At 36.5% G+C, this 17049-nt stretch overlaps 4 protein-coding genes across 8 annotated transcripts; 3 read left to right on the top strand and 1 right to left on the bottom strand.

Annotated features, from left to right (window-relative positions):
• Positions 1-70: 70 nt before the first annotated feature.
• On the top strand, positions 71-2269 carry LOC129574356 (ADP-ribosylation factor 2). Its single transcript, XM_055456259.1, has one exon. It carries the CDS (start codon positions 709-711, stop codon positions 1249-1251), a length of 543 nt encoding a protein of 180 aa, XP_055312234.1. The 5' UTR covers positions 71-708; the 3' UTR covers positions 1252-2269.
• Positions 2270-2689: 420 nt separating this feature from the next.
• LOC129574351 (solute carrier family 25 member 35-like) lies at positions 2690-5704 on the top strand. Of its 5 annotated transcripts, none has more exons than XM_055456252.1 (7): positions 2690-2843; positions 3618-3958; positions 4070-4217; positions 4584-4690; positions 4818-4982; positions 5052-5369; positions 5453-5704. In XM_055456252.1, the coding sequence occupies exons 2-7, from the start codon at positions 3769-3771 to the stop codon at positions 5530-5532; spliced, it is 1008 nt and encodes a 335-aa protein (XP_055312227.1). In that variant the 5' UTR covers positions 2690-2843; positions 3618-3768; the 3' UTR covers positions 5533-5704. The 5 variants fall into 5 exon arrangements, with proteins under 5 accessions (XP_055312227.1, XP_055312226.1, XP_055312224.1 ...); XM_055456251.1 differs by lacking the exon at positions 2690-2843 and adding an exon at positions 3001-3427; XM_055456253.1 differs by lacking the exon at positions 2690-2843 and adding an exon at positions 3400-3414.
• Positions 5705-5785: 81 nt separating this feature from the next.
• Positions 5786-8065, top strand: LOC129574348 (protein FAM114A2). Its single transcript, XM_055456245.1, has 4 exons — positions 5786-7257; positions 7329-7520; positions 7608-7734; positions 7807-8065. The coding sequence occupies exons 1-4, from the start codon at positions 6026-6028 to the stop codon at positions 7879-7881; spliced, it is 1626 nt and encodes a 541-aa protein (XP_055312220.1). The 5' UTR covers positions 5786-6025; the 3' UTR covers positions 7882-8065.
• Positions 8007-15038, bottom strand: LOC129574352 (serine protease inhibitor dipetalogastin-like). Its single transcript, XM_055456255.1, has 7 exons — positions 13936-15038; positions 13015-13152; positions 10383-10541; positions 9762-10136; positions 9278-9364; positions 8993-9064; positions 8007-8350 (listed from the first exon to the last, which is right to left on the bottom strand). Exons 1-7 carry the CDS (start codon positions 13979-13981, stop codon positions 8316-8318), a joined length of 912 nt encoding a protein of 303 aa, XP_055312230.1. The 5' UTR covers positions 13982-15038; the 3' UTR covers positions 8007-8315.
• Between the last annotated feature and the right edge of the window lie 2011 nt (positions 15039-17049).

Genomic DNA, 17049 nt, shown 5'->3' with positions numbered 1-17049 from the left:
TTCAATTTAGATCTACCATATTGAATTTAATACACCAACACACAGACAGAATACCTTGTCGACTTGTCACTCCAGCCTAAATGTATTGTGTATATCATACGACAGCTCAGCCAACGAAACAAGAAAATACACAAAGACAAAAGAGACATTGTCGTCGTCGAATTATTATTTTTTCTATATCCATCGGTGCCGATAAACTTTTTCGTTCGCCTTCTCTTCTGTTTCGGTTCTGAACAAATTCTCTCGCTTTAATTAATGTCAATTTTGCTCTCATCATCGTTACTGTCGTCGTCGAGTAAATTGTGAGCGTAGAAATTTTTTTTCCTGTTCAACGTGATTTTGCCAACACAAAAAACATTTGCGTGTCAATTTTTTTTTTGGTCGGTTCAATCGGCGTATTTTCCGCAACGCATCTGAGGCTACACAGTAGTGAAAGAGAGGTGACAGAGGACGTGAACTATAGCGAAAGAACGAGAAGAAGACGATTTGCAGTGTAGAGAGAGAGAGAGAGTGAGAGTAGTGAGCAGAGGGAAATTTTGGATTTATTTTAGTTCCCCGTGCGGTGGTGAAATTCAATTAGATTTTATCGACAACGACTACCACTAACACATCCGACCAAATCGAATTTACGGCAAATTCGTTACGAGAGAAGAAAGAAGCTGAATATTATTTATTGATATATCATCATTATCACCAGGCGAATAAAACATGGGTTTAACAATATCAAGTGCATTGACGCGTTTGTTTGGCAAAAAGCAAATGCGCATTCTGATGGTTGGTTTGGATGCGGCCGGTAAAACTACAATCCTGTACAAATTGAAGCTGGGCGAAATTGTGACCACCATACCAACGATCGGTTTCAATGTGGAAACGGTTGATTACAAAAATATTTGCTTCACCGTTTGGGATGTGGGTGGTCAAGATAAAATTCGACCATTGTGGCGACACTATTTCCAAAATACACAAGGTTTAATCTTTGTGGTCGATTCAAATGATCGTGAACGTATTGCCGAAGCGGAAAAAGAGCTAAAAAGTATGCTAAAAGAGGATGAACTACGTGATGCGGTCGTATTGGTATTTGCAAACAAACAAGATCTACCGAATGCAATGAGCGCCGCCGAACTCGTCGATAAATTGAATTTAAATCAATTGCGCAATCGAAATTGGCACATACAAGCCACATGTGCTACACAGGGCAATGGGCTGTACGAAGGGCTGGATTGGCTATCAAATGAATTGGCCAAAAAGTGATTCATTTTCTCGGTGTGTGTGTGTGTATTGATTGTGTGTCCGCATTCCAGAAAAACAACAAACGAAAAAACAACAACAACAACAAACAACCAACAACCATCGCCAGCAACGCCAGCATAAAAACAAACGAAACAACATGAAAATTAAATAAGAGAAAAAACGATTCCAGAGTGTAATTTGTGCGTGTATGTTCGTGCGGCCACCACCAACAACAACTTCATCATCATCAATAGCAAAAAGCAAAACTATGAAGAAAAAAAATAATCTAAAATTTATTTTTTTTCTGTTCTTTTTTTTTGATAATCTAAATTTTAAATCGATACACGTAGTAAAACAAAAATTGTAAAAGCTAAAAATTATTGAATGAAAGAGAAAAAAAAAATAAAAGAAAAAATTTGAAAAGAGAAAAAAAAAATGTATCAAATACGCAAGCTAAGGGAAAAAAACGAGTATGAAATAAATAAAATGTTCCAAGAAAGCAAATAATGAAGCGAAAAAAAAAAGATTTTGTCTTTTTCTCTCTCTGCTCGTTAAAATCGGCCGTTGGCGTCAAATCGAACAGAGACGAAGAAGAAGAGAAGAGAAAAAAACACCCGAAATCCAACTAACGTATGCATTATTCGACACTTTTGTTCAAGTATATATGAAGATAGATAAAGGGCCCGATTTAATATTACCGATTCAAATGCATTTCATTTGTTTACACTAAAAAAAAAAGAAGAAATAAATATAATAATAATGAAAAAGAAACATTTATATAGATAATTCCATGATGATAAAAAAGAAAAATATCGAAAAAAAAAACCAACACATCACACTGGCATTTTCATTGATTTCATCACAAAACGGGATGATTTTTTACCTCTGATTATCATTATTGTTTACATTTTTCAGCCAATTTCGACACTTGCGAGTCTGTTTTCTTATATATTTAGCCTATTCACATGTATATGTGGTCACCAGATATTTGTTCGGCCTCTATCCTGCATTTTTCGTTTCAAATCTCAATAAAACATCGTCACCGTGTTTTATTTAAGAGCATTTGTTTTTTCTGTCTGTTTATTCATTTTACATTTAATCAGTTTACTTTGTCGTACGTGTGTTAACAGTACACGTTTCTTTTCAGTTCGTCTGCTTCGATTTCACAACCGATCGATTCGTAGCAAGCGAGCGAGCGAGAGAGAGAGAGAGAGAGAGAGAGAGCGAGAGCAGCAGTAAATCGAATTGCTAATTCAATAAAAAAAACCGATGATGCAGTCCTTTTTGACGATCACATTAAATGCGTCGACATTCCATGCATATATGTATGACCGCTAAGATGAGGGTCTCGAACATGGAATTCTGTCCATTATTCATGTTTGCCTATTTCTTCCGTTCTCTATCGCTCTTTTTTTTCAATATCTTTTGTTATCATGAGTTTTTCCATTGTCGTTCCTAATTGTATACCGTCTGAATACACCAAGACACATCAAAGCAAATAATAATGCGATATGTCAATTGTATTAACAACATACACACAACCTACTCTATCTATCATCCACTGTCGCTATTACCGATATTTGGAATTGAAACAAATCGTTTGGGTGACATGAGTAAGTATGAATTTGTGAAACATTTTGAAGTATGAAGCGATGAGCTAGTTCCCGGAGGAATAGAAGAAACGGAGCCTATAAAACTGACAAGTCTCAAGAGTTGGTTCCAAGAATCAAAAGATTTCAAAAACCATGACTAAAAAGAAGCAAAAGCCTTAGAAGCCTAAGAAAAAGCAAAAGTCCAACCAAAATTCAGTGGATAGTAAGAAGAGGAAGCCCAACGAAGGTTCTAGAACAAACGAGTTCTAAAATGCAAAGTCCCGCTCCGAGATTTCAACATAAGTCGAAAATAATCGATTTCATCACAGCTAATGAGTCAAAATGAGTCATAATTACTAAGCTATGCTGGCATTAGGACAGGATGAGATCATGGAAAATTCGTTGAATTCAAAACGCAAAAGATGGCATCATTAAAACGACTCATTGACAATTGTCGTTCACTGTCGCCGATTTTTGTTTTGTTTTCTGCTTCGCTCAACAGTTTACGAGCGGCAATGTTTATAAACAATTGACTCAGATAGTGTTTGTGAGTGAATTGTTTTTTTGTTTGGGCTTCATATAGGCAAGCTCGGTATAAGAAATCGGTGATTGTTTATTCTGCATTGTTTTCTGTCAAGCAGACGCTATATTTTCGTTGACACAAATAAAAATCGAACCATTTTTTCATTGCATTTCATTCTTTCCCGTCTCATTTCAAATCCAACGCTGAATTCCGGTAAACATCGCCCCGTGCATACGTTGTTTATTAACATGTCATTGTGTGGCCGTCAGCAGAATCAAGTGCAATATGTCAACACACAGCAACGTATTCAATGCGTTGAATAGTATTTAGTGAATACTATACACATGTACACTGTCACGTGCTACGCGACGTACACCGTTAAAAACTATGCTTTAAACGTCACAATAATCACTCGTTGTGTTTATGATTATGAACCGAATAGAGAGCAAGAGCAACGAATCAAATATATTACACATATTACCTAATTCAGTGGATGGTGTTGTGACCGAAAAACAGCTTGGCCGAAATGTCGCTGCAAGACGTCCGTTATTCGAATTATTTTGTGGCTGGTGTGGCTGCGATGGGATCCACGATTTTTACAAATCCACTGGAAGTACGTATCGTGTGTGTGTGTGTGATGACAAATTGACATTGAAATTTATTTAGATCGATCAGGCCCTAAACTGTGTGTTGTAGGTGATAAAAACACGTCTACAACTTCAAGGTGAACTCAAGAAGCTCGATCCAAATGCTCGGATTTATCGTGGTGTACTGCATGGATTGTACCAGATTGGTCGATATGATGGCATCAAAGCATTACAGAAAGGCCTGATTCCAGCGTTCGGATTTCAATTTTGCCTCAATTCGATACGGTATGTTGTAATACACTCATATGAAATCTACTTGACAATGAACACGATCGAATGATTAGACGAAAAAAAAAAATCTCAACGAAATTTCGGTCAAGGATTCATTTGTCGACGTCAGTTTTCATTTTTTTTTCTTTCTTGCAGTTATTTTTCAAGTTTTGTTCAGTTTTTCATATAGTTTTCTTTTGGCTAGCCTTTTGTTCTTCAATTTTTTCGATTTTTTTCATTTTCTTTTTTCATTCTCGAGCCATTGATCGAGTTCATCCTCAACTTTCAGAAAATTTGATATGAAACATTTGACTTTTGCCTAGACTTTTGCTTTTTGCTTCCATTCTCGTTGCGTCGGTTAATTTTCTGTTTCAATCTTAGTTTAGGCATTTTCGACACGGTCACAACGTTTGGTTGGACAAAGGATAAAAATGGTCATATGTCATTTTGGCGCGGCTATTTCTGGGGCGGCCTTTCCGGATCGATAGGTTTGTATCGGATATTTTTTTATAGAGAAGATCAGTGTCTTTTGAACAATTTTCCATTTTTCTTCAATTTATTTCTTCTCAAGTAAAAATGTAATCAATCCGTATCTACCGTTGTTGTTTTTTTAAGGTTCATGTTGGGGTTCACCGTTTTTCTTGGTAAAAACCCACATGCAATCATATGCGGATGTGAAGGTGGCCGTTGGCTTCCAACGCAATCATGAGGGAATGATGGCTGCATTCAAGAAAATCTACAAAATTCGTGGCATTCGTGGCTTATATCGTGGCGTCATTGGTAAATTACCAATGTTAATAAAAAATGTGTATAATTTTTGGTTATAACAATTTTCTTTTCAATTCACAGGTAATATTCCCCGAGCAGCTCTGGGTAGTGGTGCCCAACTGGCTACATTCGAACCGTTGAAAGATTATATGGCACGAAATGATTTAAGTTTCTCCAATAAAACGTTCAATTCATTCGTGTGTTCAACGATTGCCGGGTCGACAATGGCCGTTGCCATCACGCCACCAGACACAATTCTAACGAGACTCTATAATCAACCGCTGGACGAGGCTGGCAAAGGGAAATACTACAGCGGTGTTTACGATTGCTTCGTGAAAATTGTCAAAACGGAAGGCTTCTCTGGATTGTACAAAGGATTTTGGCCATCATATATGCGGAGTGGGTTACTAATACAGTATTTTTTGAAGTTTTTTTTTAATTGATCCCTTCATTTCGTTTTTTTTTTATTCAAATATCAATAGTCGCACCACATTCCACACTAGTATTGCTCTTTTACGATGAAGCCAAAGCGATGCGAGACAATTACTTCCCACTGGAATAGCAAAAACAATTTTTTTCCTACTAAATTGTAAATAGGTGATTGAGTACAAATATCAAACAACTCTTTTTGGGTTGGACACCCAAAGAAGACACTCAACGAAGAAAAAAACAAAATGTAAATAATAAAATTCAAATGTAAAAAAATAAAAATTGAAATAAAAACCGAAATCGAATTTCGCAACAAGTCCATTGAATTCGTTTAGTTCAGTGTCAACAGTAGGCATTGAACGTGCTTCGTGTGCACCCGTTGACATTTCACAAGGCATGTTACAATAGCACAATAACAGTCCAGTCATCAGTCGTAAATACGCAACTTACTTTTGTATTTGTTTCATTTGAAAGAGACAGCGAAAAAAAGTCAAAAAATTTGGATTATTTGCATTTTGCACGCAACGATCGATCGAACAAGAAAAAAAAACTATTGCACTAAGGTGTGTGTGTGAGCGTGTGGGCGATTTGTGTGAAACGACATTTAGTTGAAGAAAAAAGAAAATATGTCGCATTCAGATAGTGAAGGTTTTGAAAGTGCTGAAGATGATGATTTTGCTGCAACAAAACCAGCAGCTAAGAACACAAAACCAGCAACGAATCCAAAAGCACCATGTGCCAGTGGTCAAACCACAAAAAAAGAAGTTGAAACGTTGGATAAATTCAAAGCATTAGATGTAAACGACGAAGGGAACGATGGTGATAATGATGATTGGGGTTGGGGTGATGATGATGAAGATGAAGATAATTTTAAGTTTGAATCAAAGCAGCCAGCAACGACAGTCAGTGAAACACCAAAGGTTGACACCAGTGTGACCGCTAAACGACTAGTACAATTGGGTAGTCGTCAAGAATCGGCTCAACAAGTGTCTGGTCAGGAAGAGTTTAGTCGACAAGAGCCAGTTCGACAAGATTCTACATTGCGAAGTCAACTCGATACTCCATCAGCCTGGAGCCCATGGTCAGGCATGGTATCATTGTTATCTACGGCCTCGACTGGTGTAGCATCGTTTACATCGCATGTTTCGTCTGTGATTGAATCGAATATCGGTATTCCGGATCCGGAGAGGTTTGCCCAGCAACAGCAACAAGAGAAAAATGAAACGGCCACACAAACAACAGGTGATCAAGCCAATGATACACAGTCAATCGATAGTAGACAACAGAATGAGGAGAAACTACTGAATTTGGGCAGTTTTGTGTCAAACGTAACATCGATTAGTAATCGAGTGATTGCTGGCGGTTTGGACACACTCGAAGGTATTGGCAAAAAAACAATGACAATCATCCAGGAAAACGATGCTGGTCTGATTAGCAAACGTAAATTACTCGGTTTGGACAATGAAAAGCCAGTATTGTCACAGGTACTGCGTGAGGCCAAAGAAAAGTCGGAAGAAAGTGAAAAAACCATGAAATTGACACAGAAAAAACTCTATCGAAAGCAATTGCATTTTGAAACACTGTTCGATGATTATCATGGCCTTGTTCATTTGGAAGCTCTTGAAATGTTGTCCAAACAAGCATCACTCAAATTACAAGCTCTACTTATGCCACTCAGCGGTATTGCACTGAATGAACTGCAACAAACCATGAATTCGGTGAACGAATTGTGCGAACTCAACGAATTGGATCAAGATGATACACCAACGCATTTGTATGATGTGACCGAATTGGAGGATAAACTGAAAACAGCCACCGAAGATTTTGATATTCCCATCGATTTTACGGATATTTTGGAGTAAGTCTATCCTATCTAATTACTTGCTTTCCTCTTCCTAAATACAATTCCCTATGTCATTTTCATTGCAGTACATGGAAAGAGAATCGCGATTGGTTGGATACAAAAACGGATGAGCATCAGCCGCAGCAAATTCACGATAATGCATTAAAATGTTTGGCCAAAACGTCGGCATTGGCGATCAATAAATACCATAAATTAGCGGAATTACTTCTAATTAAAGATCATCACAGTACGGTTAACGAATCCGATTGTCTACTGCAGTAAGTTGTGCCTCTTTCTCTCTTCCAAGCCCATCATTTCGAAGCACAAAACAATTAAAAGTCATGTTTTTCTTCCAATTTATTTAGATTGACGAATACATTCTGCTGGCATTTGAGTGGCATTGCAACCTTGTACAGTGACAAATTAACCAACATTACGCCTAGTGATCCAGAAATTCAAAGCAATAGCCTAATTACAAACATTTTCTTAGAGGTATGTTGCTCAAATTGTCAAAGTTACAATCGAATTGTTTCTAACCATGAATGTTCCTTCTTTTCTTTGCAGGGTTCAAAGAGTACGTCATACATTCAAAATGGATTTCAGTTATTTATTCCGATTTTACAAGTTGGTGCCGTTTAAAACCTCACCCAAAAATTTGATTCTTCATTTCTCTGTTTCCGAGCACCTTTGTTCAGCTTCTTTTCCACATCGATCTTACTTTCTATTGTAATAGGGCAAGATATGAAAAAATTGTAAAAACAAAATCCAATTTCAAGCGTTTTTTTTTTATTGAATAAAATTTTTTTCGAACATTTCAAATAAATTACACAGGTTGTTTTGATATTTTGTTCGGTGATAAATTTTGGATTACATTGGTTATTCAACTAAATTACTATGTTACATTTACAAAAATAAAGAAGAAGAGGAAATAGAGAATCGCCATGGAATTAGCGAAATTTGATGACGGAAATTGACTCCGATCCAAATTAGAAGCTTTTATTAGTTGATTGATGGGTGACATTGAAAATAACCACCGTTCACGATCGACGACCAATTGCAACGGCATGGAATGCTTAAATACACGCACCCGAATGTAGGTAATTCAAATCTGGAAAATAATAAACGAAATTTATGAGCGTGGATTATGATGACTTTGATGATATTACTATTATTGATGACTTTATGAACATGGAATAATTCGTTATTAGTTGGAAAACCCTAGTGACGTGTTGGAATGAAGAAGAAAAATGAAAGACTCAGTCGAATAGAAATAATAAATTCTAATAAGAAAAGCCCAATCAACTTGAGACTTAACGTTCTGGTTTTTATTTTGCAAATTTAGAAGAAAAAAAAATATCATTCGTTTACCCAATTTTTCAATGTTGCTCTTTTTCTTGTTGGAAAAAAATGTTGAATTTTCTTTAGTTGTCATTGACAACTTGACAACTTGACAACTCAAGTTCAAGTTGAATTACTTTTCAATTTGGTTCAGTTTTTTCCTCTTTTTCGCCGTTCTTTTCTTTCAATCTAGCTTTTAATGTTGTATTAGTTCTCAATTAGAATAGCCGTTTCATTGAGACTATTCGTTTTTCCAAGATAGAAAACATTTAGAATCTAAATTTTAGATGTAAAATGGGAGATTTTTGCCTTCAAATTTTTTTCTCTCTCCAGAAAATTCCAAACGAGTTTACATTCCATCTGAAAACGTTTTTAAAAGTTTCCTTAAAATGAGCATGGCTTGATCACTTACTTTTGTTCATTCTGTATCGAGCGCAAAGCAGTGCTTCGAATGTAATGTATGAATGGCCATCGGTTCCGCATACTTGGAATTGCATCAGAAGACAGAAGAAAGAAAGAAATGATATGAATATTAATACGTTTGCACCCACATATGGTATTATTTATGCATTTATTTCATTGTTTTATTTATTTATCGGTTTATTTGGTATCGATCGAGGGCTTTGATTCGAAGCTTTAAATTTTTTGAACAAAATGAATGGTGAATTGAGTGAATGATGAATGATGAGTTACCAACCTGGTGATGCGACTGTAATGTACTTTAATTTCTCGGGGCAAATGTCAGCATAATCATCACAACGACCGAAATGAGACAAGAACAAATCTGCTTAGAGATCAAGGGAAAGAAAACTCAATTTTTGAACATTTGAGGCTGGTTTTCTTTGACTGATTTCCAACGTAACTTTTTACCATTTTACCAAATTAGATCAAAATCTTCGATGGCTCTCTTTTAACAATAAATGGACGAATGAGATTTACATACGATAATTTGTACTGACTCTTTAGACCGATACATTACATAGTTGTAAAAAATTCTCTCTAAAGATTTCGACTTCCTTTGGTAAAACGGTAATTTTTTTCTCTCGAAAAAGTCAGCTAAAAAAAAAACAAAAACAAAGAAAAAAACAGCGAAGAAGTAAAGCAATCGACGATTGGGAATATCAAGTAAGGTAAGTAGTCAAAGGTAAAACAAAAGCTATTAAGCATAGAACGGGACCTACATCGATTATATGGTCTTGAGCAATCGAGATGATGTTCAGATCGATAGGTGCGTAGATCGCTGCCGCAGGCTAAAAACTTGGTACGTTCAGTAATCGATGCGGTTTTGAGTGATTCTTGCATTTTGCGTACTTTTTCGCAGCTCTTCTGTACCGGATTTCCGCATGCACCGCCAACCTTTTCTCGCACATGTTGCAAACCACCGGCCGAGCAAATGGTCTGAAATGGATTCTCGTACGTGTGATTGTAGCTGGTGCAAATTGGGTTTTTCTCAAATAATCGACGTGACGATGAGCATGCTTTCACATGGGCATTACGGCCTAGCGATCGATACGTCTCATGTAATGTACAACCGCCTTCGTGAAGCACTCGAATATCTGTTGAAATGCAACAAAAGTGATTTAGCCCTGGAGTGTATGGATTTGATGAAGGGGAATAAAGTATATTTTTTGCATCATTCAATAGATTAAGAAGCAGTAGGAAAAAATTAAATTAAGAGCAGTAGAAGAATAGGATGTGAAATTGATCAAAAGTGATAAAAACGTTGTTTCTTCGAACGAAGCATTTCATTCACAGAAGGCACGAAAAAATGATAATACAAAAAAAAGCTACAAAGTTCTCACCTGGTTGTAAATCGCGTAGACATCGCACCTGATGAATGTGACCATACGTGTAACCGTTACTCGCACACACTGGCGCCTGTTCAGGCCACGGTCCTTGCAAATCGCTATAACTCGGACAAACAAGCGGATCACACTCACGATGATATATGATTCGAACATCTGCAAGTACAACAACAAAAACAATGCAAAATCAAACGTAAACAACATGCGAACTTTATTCATTTACACGCTCAATTGCACAATTTATTTACGCTCGACTATACAACCACTTGCCGATTTACAATTTATCGCCACTTTTTTTTCGGTATGCTCCGTTTCTCTTCATTCATTTTGAAACGATGACTTTAATCTAACACCAGATTCTTGTGATTCATCGCAGAACTATTCGAATGAGAATTGAGGCAAGAGAATCTAGGGGCTAAAAGAATATTGGTGAAGGAATCTTTACTGAAGATGAAATTTTTTTTTATTGTAATCGATTAACTTTTGTCATTCGTGCAGACCTTTCGTTATTACTGGCCCATTTTATGATACAATTTTTATTTTTTGGTATATTAATTGGGATTCTGTTCTTTCTTAAGTAATAAGATTTTTGGGCAATTAATTAATGAATTCCTATGAATAAACATATTTTATTGCCTTTTTCAAACATTTCTCCTTCATCAACTGGGTGAATGTTCCACTTGAACTAATGAATGTTCAAGAGCAACGCAAATGGTGTTAAATTTGCTTTGAAATGACTTTCCTGACTGTTATTTTTCAGAAAAATAAAAGATCTGAGCTAGAATTTAGTCTTCACTGAAGACTTTTCAGAGAGGAAAGGCCAACTTAGTCTAAAAATAATGATAAGAGTACAAAGTTTTTAGTAAAAACAGCAACCGCGAATAAAATCGCCGCTGCAAATATAAAAGAAGCTCTCATTTGCTCGATGTACCCAGATTGTGAAGCTTTAGACCTTGACATGATAAACGAATCCGATTAAATCACCCTCAAGCGATTTGCAATTCTCACGTTAATCTTGATCGTAAAAAACACGTTTTTATTCACGGTGTTAACAACTCAATTCCCTCGAAATTATTAATCATGCATAAAAAAAGAGCCCATCTTCAAAGACTATCGGCATACAATGGAGCTCTTGAACCGAAGTCTTGTCTTGAACTCAATTTGTTCCGCTGATCGTAATGCAAACGGCTTTTTGACGCGAGAAAATCGTATTTTGTTTAGAATTTATTGATTGACTTGCAATATCGAGAGTTATATCGGCCAAATTAAGAGAATAGACCCTGAATGACAAGCCCCTCGGTGTGAATGCAACGCGTGCGCCGACGATCCTGTGAAAAAGCGCAATTGTTAAATTCCATTTAAAAATTACGATCGAAAATTTAATTAATTGTGAACACTGAACACAACCAGATGTATTTTCATGACGTCGCAAACCGCATGACGACGTCGATGCACTTTGGTCAACAGCAACAAAATCTCTAGCTTGATTCCTTTATCGCACGCGAGCGTGCGGCCGTTACTTATGCAGGAAATGCATTGAAAAACTCTTCGCTCGCTTTCTTCGCAGCAAATAGCTTAAAATGAGATTAGAAGTGTAAATAAATAGCTGAATCGTTTCCAAAAGTTGCTACTGACTTGCAAACGATTTAAAAACACAGTTCGTTCATAAATTTAGCCAAGCTAATGTGAGCCGCTCTCTATCTGCGCAATTTTATCATAATGAAATAGCAAAGATTTCAATTTCAACCTATATATTTTCCAATTGTTCGGCGCATTTTATTGAGTCATGTCGAAAAATGCGTTTATATGCCCCGCTCGCACTGTGAGTGAAGCGGCTGATGATGATGCTGCTCACAGTCGGTGCAATTTCAAGCGAAATGCAGCCAATGTACGATTGAATGACTTCACATGTCTGTTAATGAATAGATTTATTGTAATGATGCCATTTATATCAGATTAGTTGGTATTTTATCTAATCTGTAGTTAAAAAAGGCGAGAATGCGCTATTCGGTGCACATTTTTCGATTGGTTTCGCGAATGGAGCGAATGAGAGAGGGAATTTGGTTTGTCACGGTGGCGAAAGAGAGAGAGAGCGGGGAATCAATTCCATTGTGGAACAGCATGAGTGGATAGCGAAAGCTCTGAGTAGAGAACGATAGAGAATGATAGAGAACGATGGACAACGATGGACAACGAAAGAGATCGAGAATGATCAAGAATGATCAAGAACGAGAGGCCGAGAAGGAGAGAGAAGAAGCTAGAACTAGAGAGGAAGACAGAGACGAAGCAATAACTGGAGAGAACGATAAAAAATGAATGAAAAATAGAGAAGGAGTGAGCGAAATAGAATGAGAGAGAGAGCGACGGATCAAGAGAGATAGAGTGACCGAGAAAGCAAATTTGTGAAGCAAAAGAGAGCAATAACGAGAGATAGAGACCTGGAAAACGGTCAGAAATTCTTTAAAAACAAGCGATGTGATTGATGAAAAGTGATGGTACGCGGAAAACAATCACAAAAGAGCACCAACCGAAGAGTTAAAGCAATTCTGTGTATTTCGTGTCAAATGAGCTTCATCACTCTACAGTAAACTCTACATGCACGATGCAATCGTAGCTGAGATATACTTACGTCGATTTCGTGGCCGTTGACGATTGAAACAGTCCAATAGGTCTTTGTTACCGTAGGTTTTCATATCGCTGCCGCAAATTGGATGATAGTATGGATTGAGAACACATTTGTGGCCGTTGGCAATCACACTCAGCAAACCTGCAATACGTACGAAGGTATAGTATCAATTACGGTTGGTTGTAAATGCTTAACAAGATGATTATTGGCCTCTGAAACGTTGGGAACACGTCGTTTTGAACGTTTTAAATACGTTGTTTTTCCCTTCTTCCCCTCTTTCCCTATTTTCGCAACGTATTTTTTCCTATTCTGTCGGCATCTTGTCGCCCAAACTGCTCGGGCCAGTCTCTTGTAACGATTTTTTCCCTTCTTATTGCAAAATGCCTTTTCCCTTCGTGAATTCCAACCATCGATTCAGTGACGTGATAAACACATCGTTCATAATGCTTTTTTTTCCTCTTCGCTCCATTCAATTGGTATTAATAAATTCGCGAAAAAGTTGTCAGCTAATAAGTCGATTACATTTTTATGTGATAGAAAGACACCGTGTTTTTTTTCTTCTCTTCTGTTGTTCGCTCGTTGCCACTCAGCGCGTAACATTAAATCATCGATTGATGAATAATAATAGCTGAAAAACGATACACAAAGCACCGATATACATGTTACTCACAAATCACGGCAATCGATTAAATTATCGACGGCAATAGGAACAAGTGCTACCACATACAATAAACACACAATATTTTTTGTGCGTGCGTACGAGTGCGCGCGAGTGCGCCAATCGATCAAGCGCCTGCATTTAAAACATCAATCGAATCACGCTGGTGCATGCTCGTGCGCGCGCTCCGGTTCAGAGAGACAAAGTAATTTGTTCCATGCAAAACTTAATCAGGCAGCGAGAATACACACAAATTTCCAACTTACATAACAGAATAATTACAGAAAATGATTGATATTTCTTGACAAACATTCTTTCTTGATTCGTTTTGCACTGATGGTCGTCGTCGTCGTCACCACCGTCGTCACCGTTGTCGTTTTCGTCGGCAAAGTTGTTTGACAAATTTGAATTTGTCGCGATCGCGAGATTTATGTGATTGCTTGCACTACTTTGTGTTGTGAATGATTTTGGTTTTACGGGGAAGGCGAGGGGGCGCACCGTCGTTTAAATCGGATACGATTTCGCTTTGTCTGATCAAATTCGCGAGTTTAATCGGTTAAGATTGCAACCAAAATGGCACAAAACCAAGAATTCTTTTTTCTGCTTAACAAGAATCGAACACGGCAGAAAACAGAAAAAAAAACAATAAGAGAGAGAAAAATAAAATAAACAGCCAACGAACGAGATCGAAAAATGATCGCGCACGCGGTCACACACAACAACAGCAACAATCAAAATCGAATGAAGCGATCTAGCGCCAATCGCTCACAAATTGATCGAATGTCTAACTGTTTGGTTTCGATCACACACCAAATTCCATCTGACACACACCGAATGGTGTTTGGCTGTTGTTTCGCGAAATCGGTACGGCCGTTTGTAAAGGAAACAATGTTCGGTTTGAAACCTATCGCTCTAACGGTTCGTAAGCAACTGACTCGAGATAATTGAAAATTTTCGCTTTAAAAAAAAATCTAACGATTCGTAACAACAACAAGCAGTACAAATCAGTCGCTTTGGCTTGAACTGGCGGCGGGTGCTTTGCTCGCACTCTCGCGAGCGCGCACATGCCATCACACACTAGATCTTACTCGAGTTAATATCGATAATGAATAACGATATTATATTTTCTATTCTGTAAACATTATGCACAAAAAAGAAATGAATTCTACATTGCACAATATTATTAATCGAAATGGAATGACGAATTGAAGTTGCATTACCGAATCCAATCGTACGTTTAAACATTTTCATTACAAAATGTAATTTGCACTTTTAATTAAGTTCTTGTTCTCTTTCATCTAATTCGATAGTCGATTTAATGATTCCAAAGGGTATAAATAACACAAAGAACAACTTGTAATCAGTTCAGTTTTTAACAGAAATCAATAAATGCACATAGTGCTTTGATATAGAAACTGTTCTCATAAGTTTATTTGTCTTCATTACAACATGTAGACATTAACTGGGGGCTCAACAGGGAAAGTTTGAAAAGATCTGTGTTATTCTCATAAAAAGGTGATTACACATTGAGTCGAGTGTAATAATAAAACAGTGAGCTTACTTTCCTGAACCGAAAACGAGCAAATGTTTGATTAAGAGATCGAAATTTTGAAAATTTTGTGAGAATCAAACGACTGGAGACAGTATAAAAATAAAAATTGTGATTAACTTGTGTGGCTGAAAAAGAGCTTATTCCAATTAACAAAGACGGAACCTTTACAGGTCAACGCTGGGAAAAACGGAAGGCAACTCGCTTCAACGTTGAAAAAAGTGAAAATAAACACTATAAAATTAAATGTTTTGTTATGAGATCAGAATTACGAGAGTAATTTGTGATAACAAAACGACTCAAAATGAATATAAATAAACCAAGCTAAAAGCTTAAAATAAAATCAATATAATGAGTATTCAACGTGAAAATTGGGTTCAAATAAAAATTTGAATAAAAAAGAAGAATTACAAAAAGTTTAGTTTGGATTTTAAAAAATTGTTAGAATCATTGCCACTATTCGTCTTAACCTCTACCGTATGACCATGTACTAAAAATTCAATCGGGCAATTCATCGCATGACATTAACATAGCTGTCAAATTATCAGCCATATTGACGCTCATTTATTTCAGTTGTGTCAAATGTGTTTGAGTGTCTTTATAAATAAAACACAATACAGAACGAGAAAATAAAAAAGAAACAAAAAAAAACAGAAACATTTCGACCGTTACCTTTGATTATTAACTTCATTTATAGTATTATCAAGTGATTAAAATAAAAAAAAGGTTTAGCAAAACTATTTTGTGGAGTTTAGAAAAAAAATGCCAAAAAGTAGCGATAGCAGTGACGATGTTGAGGTTGATGCCATAGAGACGACAAACATATCACCCAACGTGGAAAGCTATTGCAAACGAACGTTCAAATGGACTTCTTTGTTGTTAGCTGAAATCAACGAAATTTCATTCTGCCCATGTGAAGATGCACAGCTTTTGAAGGAGTTGGAAAATGTATTAGCGGCACTTGACGATGAAGGGCTCGTCATGAAATGCCTCACCATAATTAAAGAAAAATTAGAAGAAGCAGACGTTGAAAATAAACTCGATACTACGCCACCTAATCCATCGAAAAAGCGCAAAACGGCAGATGTCCAGCTGCCAATAAATAAATCAAAAGGCCTCACATACACAATGAAAAACATTATCAAATTTGTAACTTTATTTAAAGCGGAGGCGATACGTTTGAATGAAAAGCAAGGGTATGGATCAGCAGATGTGACTAACATGTATCAACTGGAATCGGATGCAAAATTGTCCAAGAATTTACTGCTGGAAGCTCGTGAAAATCTAAAAAACATTATAAATACGATGAAGGCAAAAGGAATTTCATCTGTCGCTAGTACATGATTTTGTCGAATCAACAACCGAACAGAACATCGAGTGCGAACGAAAAACCATTTTTTTTTCCATTAAATAAATTTATCGTCACACAGCTATTAAAAATTTATCTGTTCGATTCCATTCGAGTTTGCTGCCATGTCCAATTTTCAACTATTCAAAAGTCAAAAAAATAAAAGTCAAAATTAAATTAAAAAATATTCAATAAAATGCACAATCAGCACAGAACACAAATTTAAACATGTACTGATCAACCGAGGACGGTCAATTTTTTTCGAGGGAGAGAGTTAACGTAACGTAATATTTGATTTCTATTTTACTTTTTAATTAATACACAGTTCACCATAACATAGCTTATCAATTTGAAAATCTCAATAATAGAACAAAGAACTTGATTCATTTCCAATTAATTTTAATTAACACAGAAATATCATTACACAATAAATGCACACCGAATCAAGTTATTCGTTACACCAGAAATGCACATCAAATTACA

Source organism: Sitodiplosis mosellana, unplaced genomic scaffold, assembly GCF_009176505.1.
Source record: "Sitodiplosis mosellana isolate CC-2019 unplaced genomic scaffold, AAFC_SMos_1.0 Smas_scaffold_6162, whole genome shotgun sequence".
NCBI lineage: Eukaryota > Metazoa > Arthropoda > Insecta > Diptera > Cecidomyiidae > Sitodiplosis > Sitodiplosis mosellana.
Note: the sequence above shows the minus strand (reverse complement) of the source record. Positions and strands in the feature narration are given on the sequence as shown.

What these genes read in the sequence shown, in the direction of transcription:
- LOC129574348 (XM_055456245.1), top strand. Translation starts at nt 6,026, where the DNA reads ATGTCGCATTCAGATAGTGAAGGTTTTGAAAGTGCTGAAGATGATGAT. An exon ending in GATTTTACGGATATTTTGGA is followed by an intron (nt 7,258 to 7,328) that starts GTAAGTCTATCC and finishes TTTTCATTGCAG; the next exon opens with TACATGGAAAGAGAATCGCG. An exon ending in TTACAAACATTTTCTTAGAG is followed by an intron (nt 7,735 to 7,806) that starts GTATGTTGCTCA and finishes TTTTCTTTGCAG; the next exon opens with GGTTCAAAGAGTACGTCATA.
- LOC129574351 (XM_055456252.1), top strand. Translation starts at nt 3,769, where the DNA reads ATGATTATGAACCGAATAGAGAGCAAGAGCAACGAATCAAATATATTA. An exon ending in TTTTGCCTCAATTCGATACG is followed by an intron (nt 4,218 to 4,583) that starts GTATGTTGTAAT and finishes TTTCAATCTTAG; the next exon opens with TTTAGGCATTTTCGACACGG. An exon ending in CGGCCTTTCCGGATCGATAG is followed by an intron (nt 4,691 to 4,817) that starts GTTTGTATCGGA and finishes TGTTTTTTTAAG; the next exon opens with GTTCATGTTGGGGTTCACCG.
- LOC129574352 (XM_055456255.1), bottom strand. Translation starts at nt 13,981, where the DNA reads ATGTTTGTCAAGAAATATCAATCATTTTCTGTAATTATTCTGTTAT. An exon ending in CTCAAGACCATATAATCGAT is followed by an intron (nt 9,365 to 9,761) that starts GTAGGTCCCGTT and finishes ATCTCTAAGCAG; the next exon opens with ATTTGTTCTTGTCTCATTTC. An exon ending in TCGATACAGAATGAACAAAA is followed by an intron (nt 8,351 to 8,992) that starts GTAAGTGATCAA and finishes ATTATTTTCCAG; the next exon opens with ATTTGAATTACCTACATTCG.
- LOC129574356 (XM_055456259.1), top strand. Translation starts at nt 709, where the DNA reads ATGGGTTTAACAATATCAAGTGCATTGACGCGTTTGTTTGGCAAAAAG.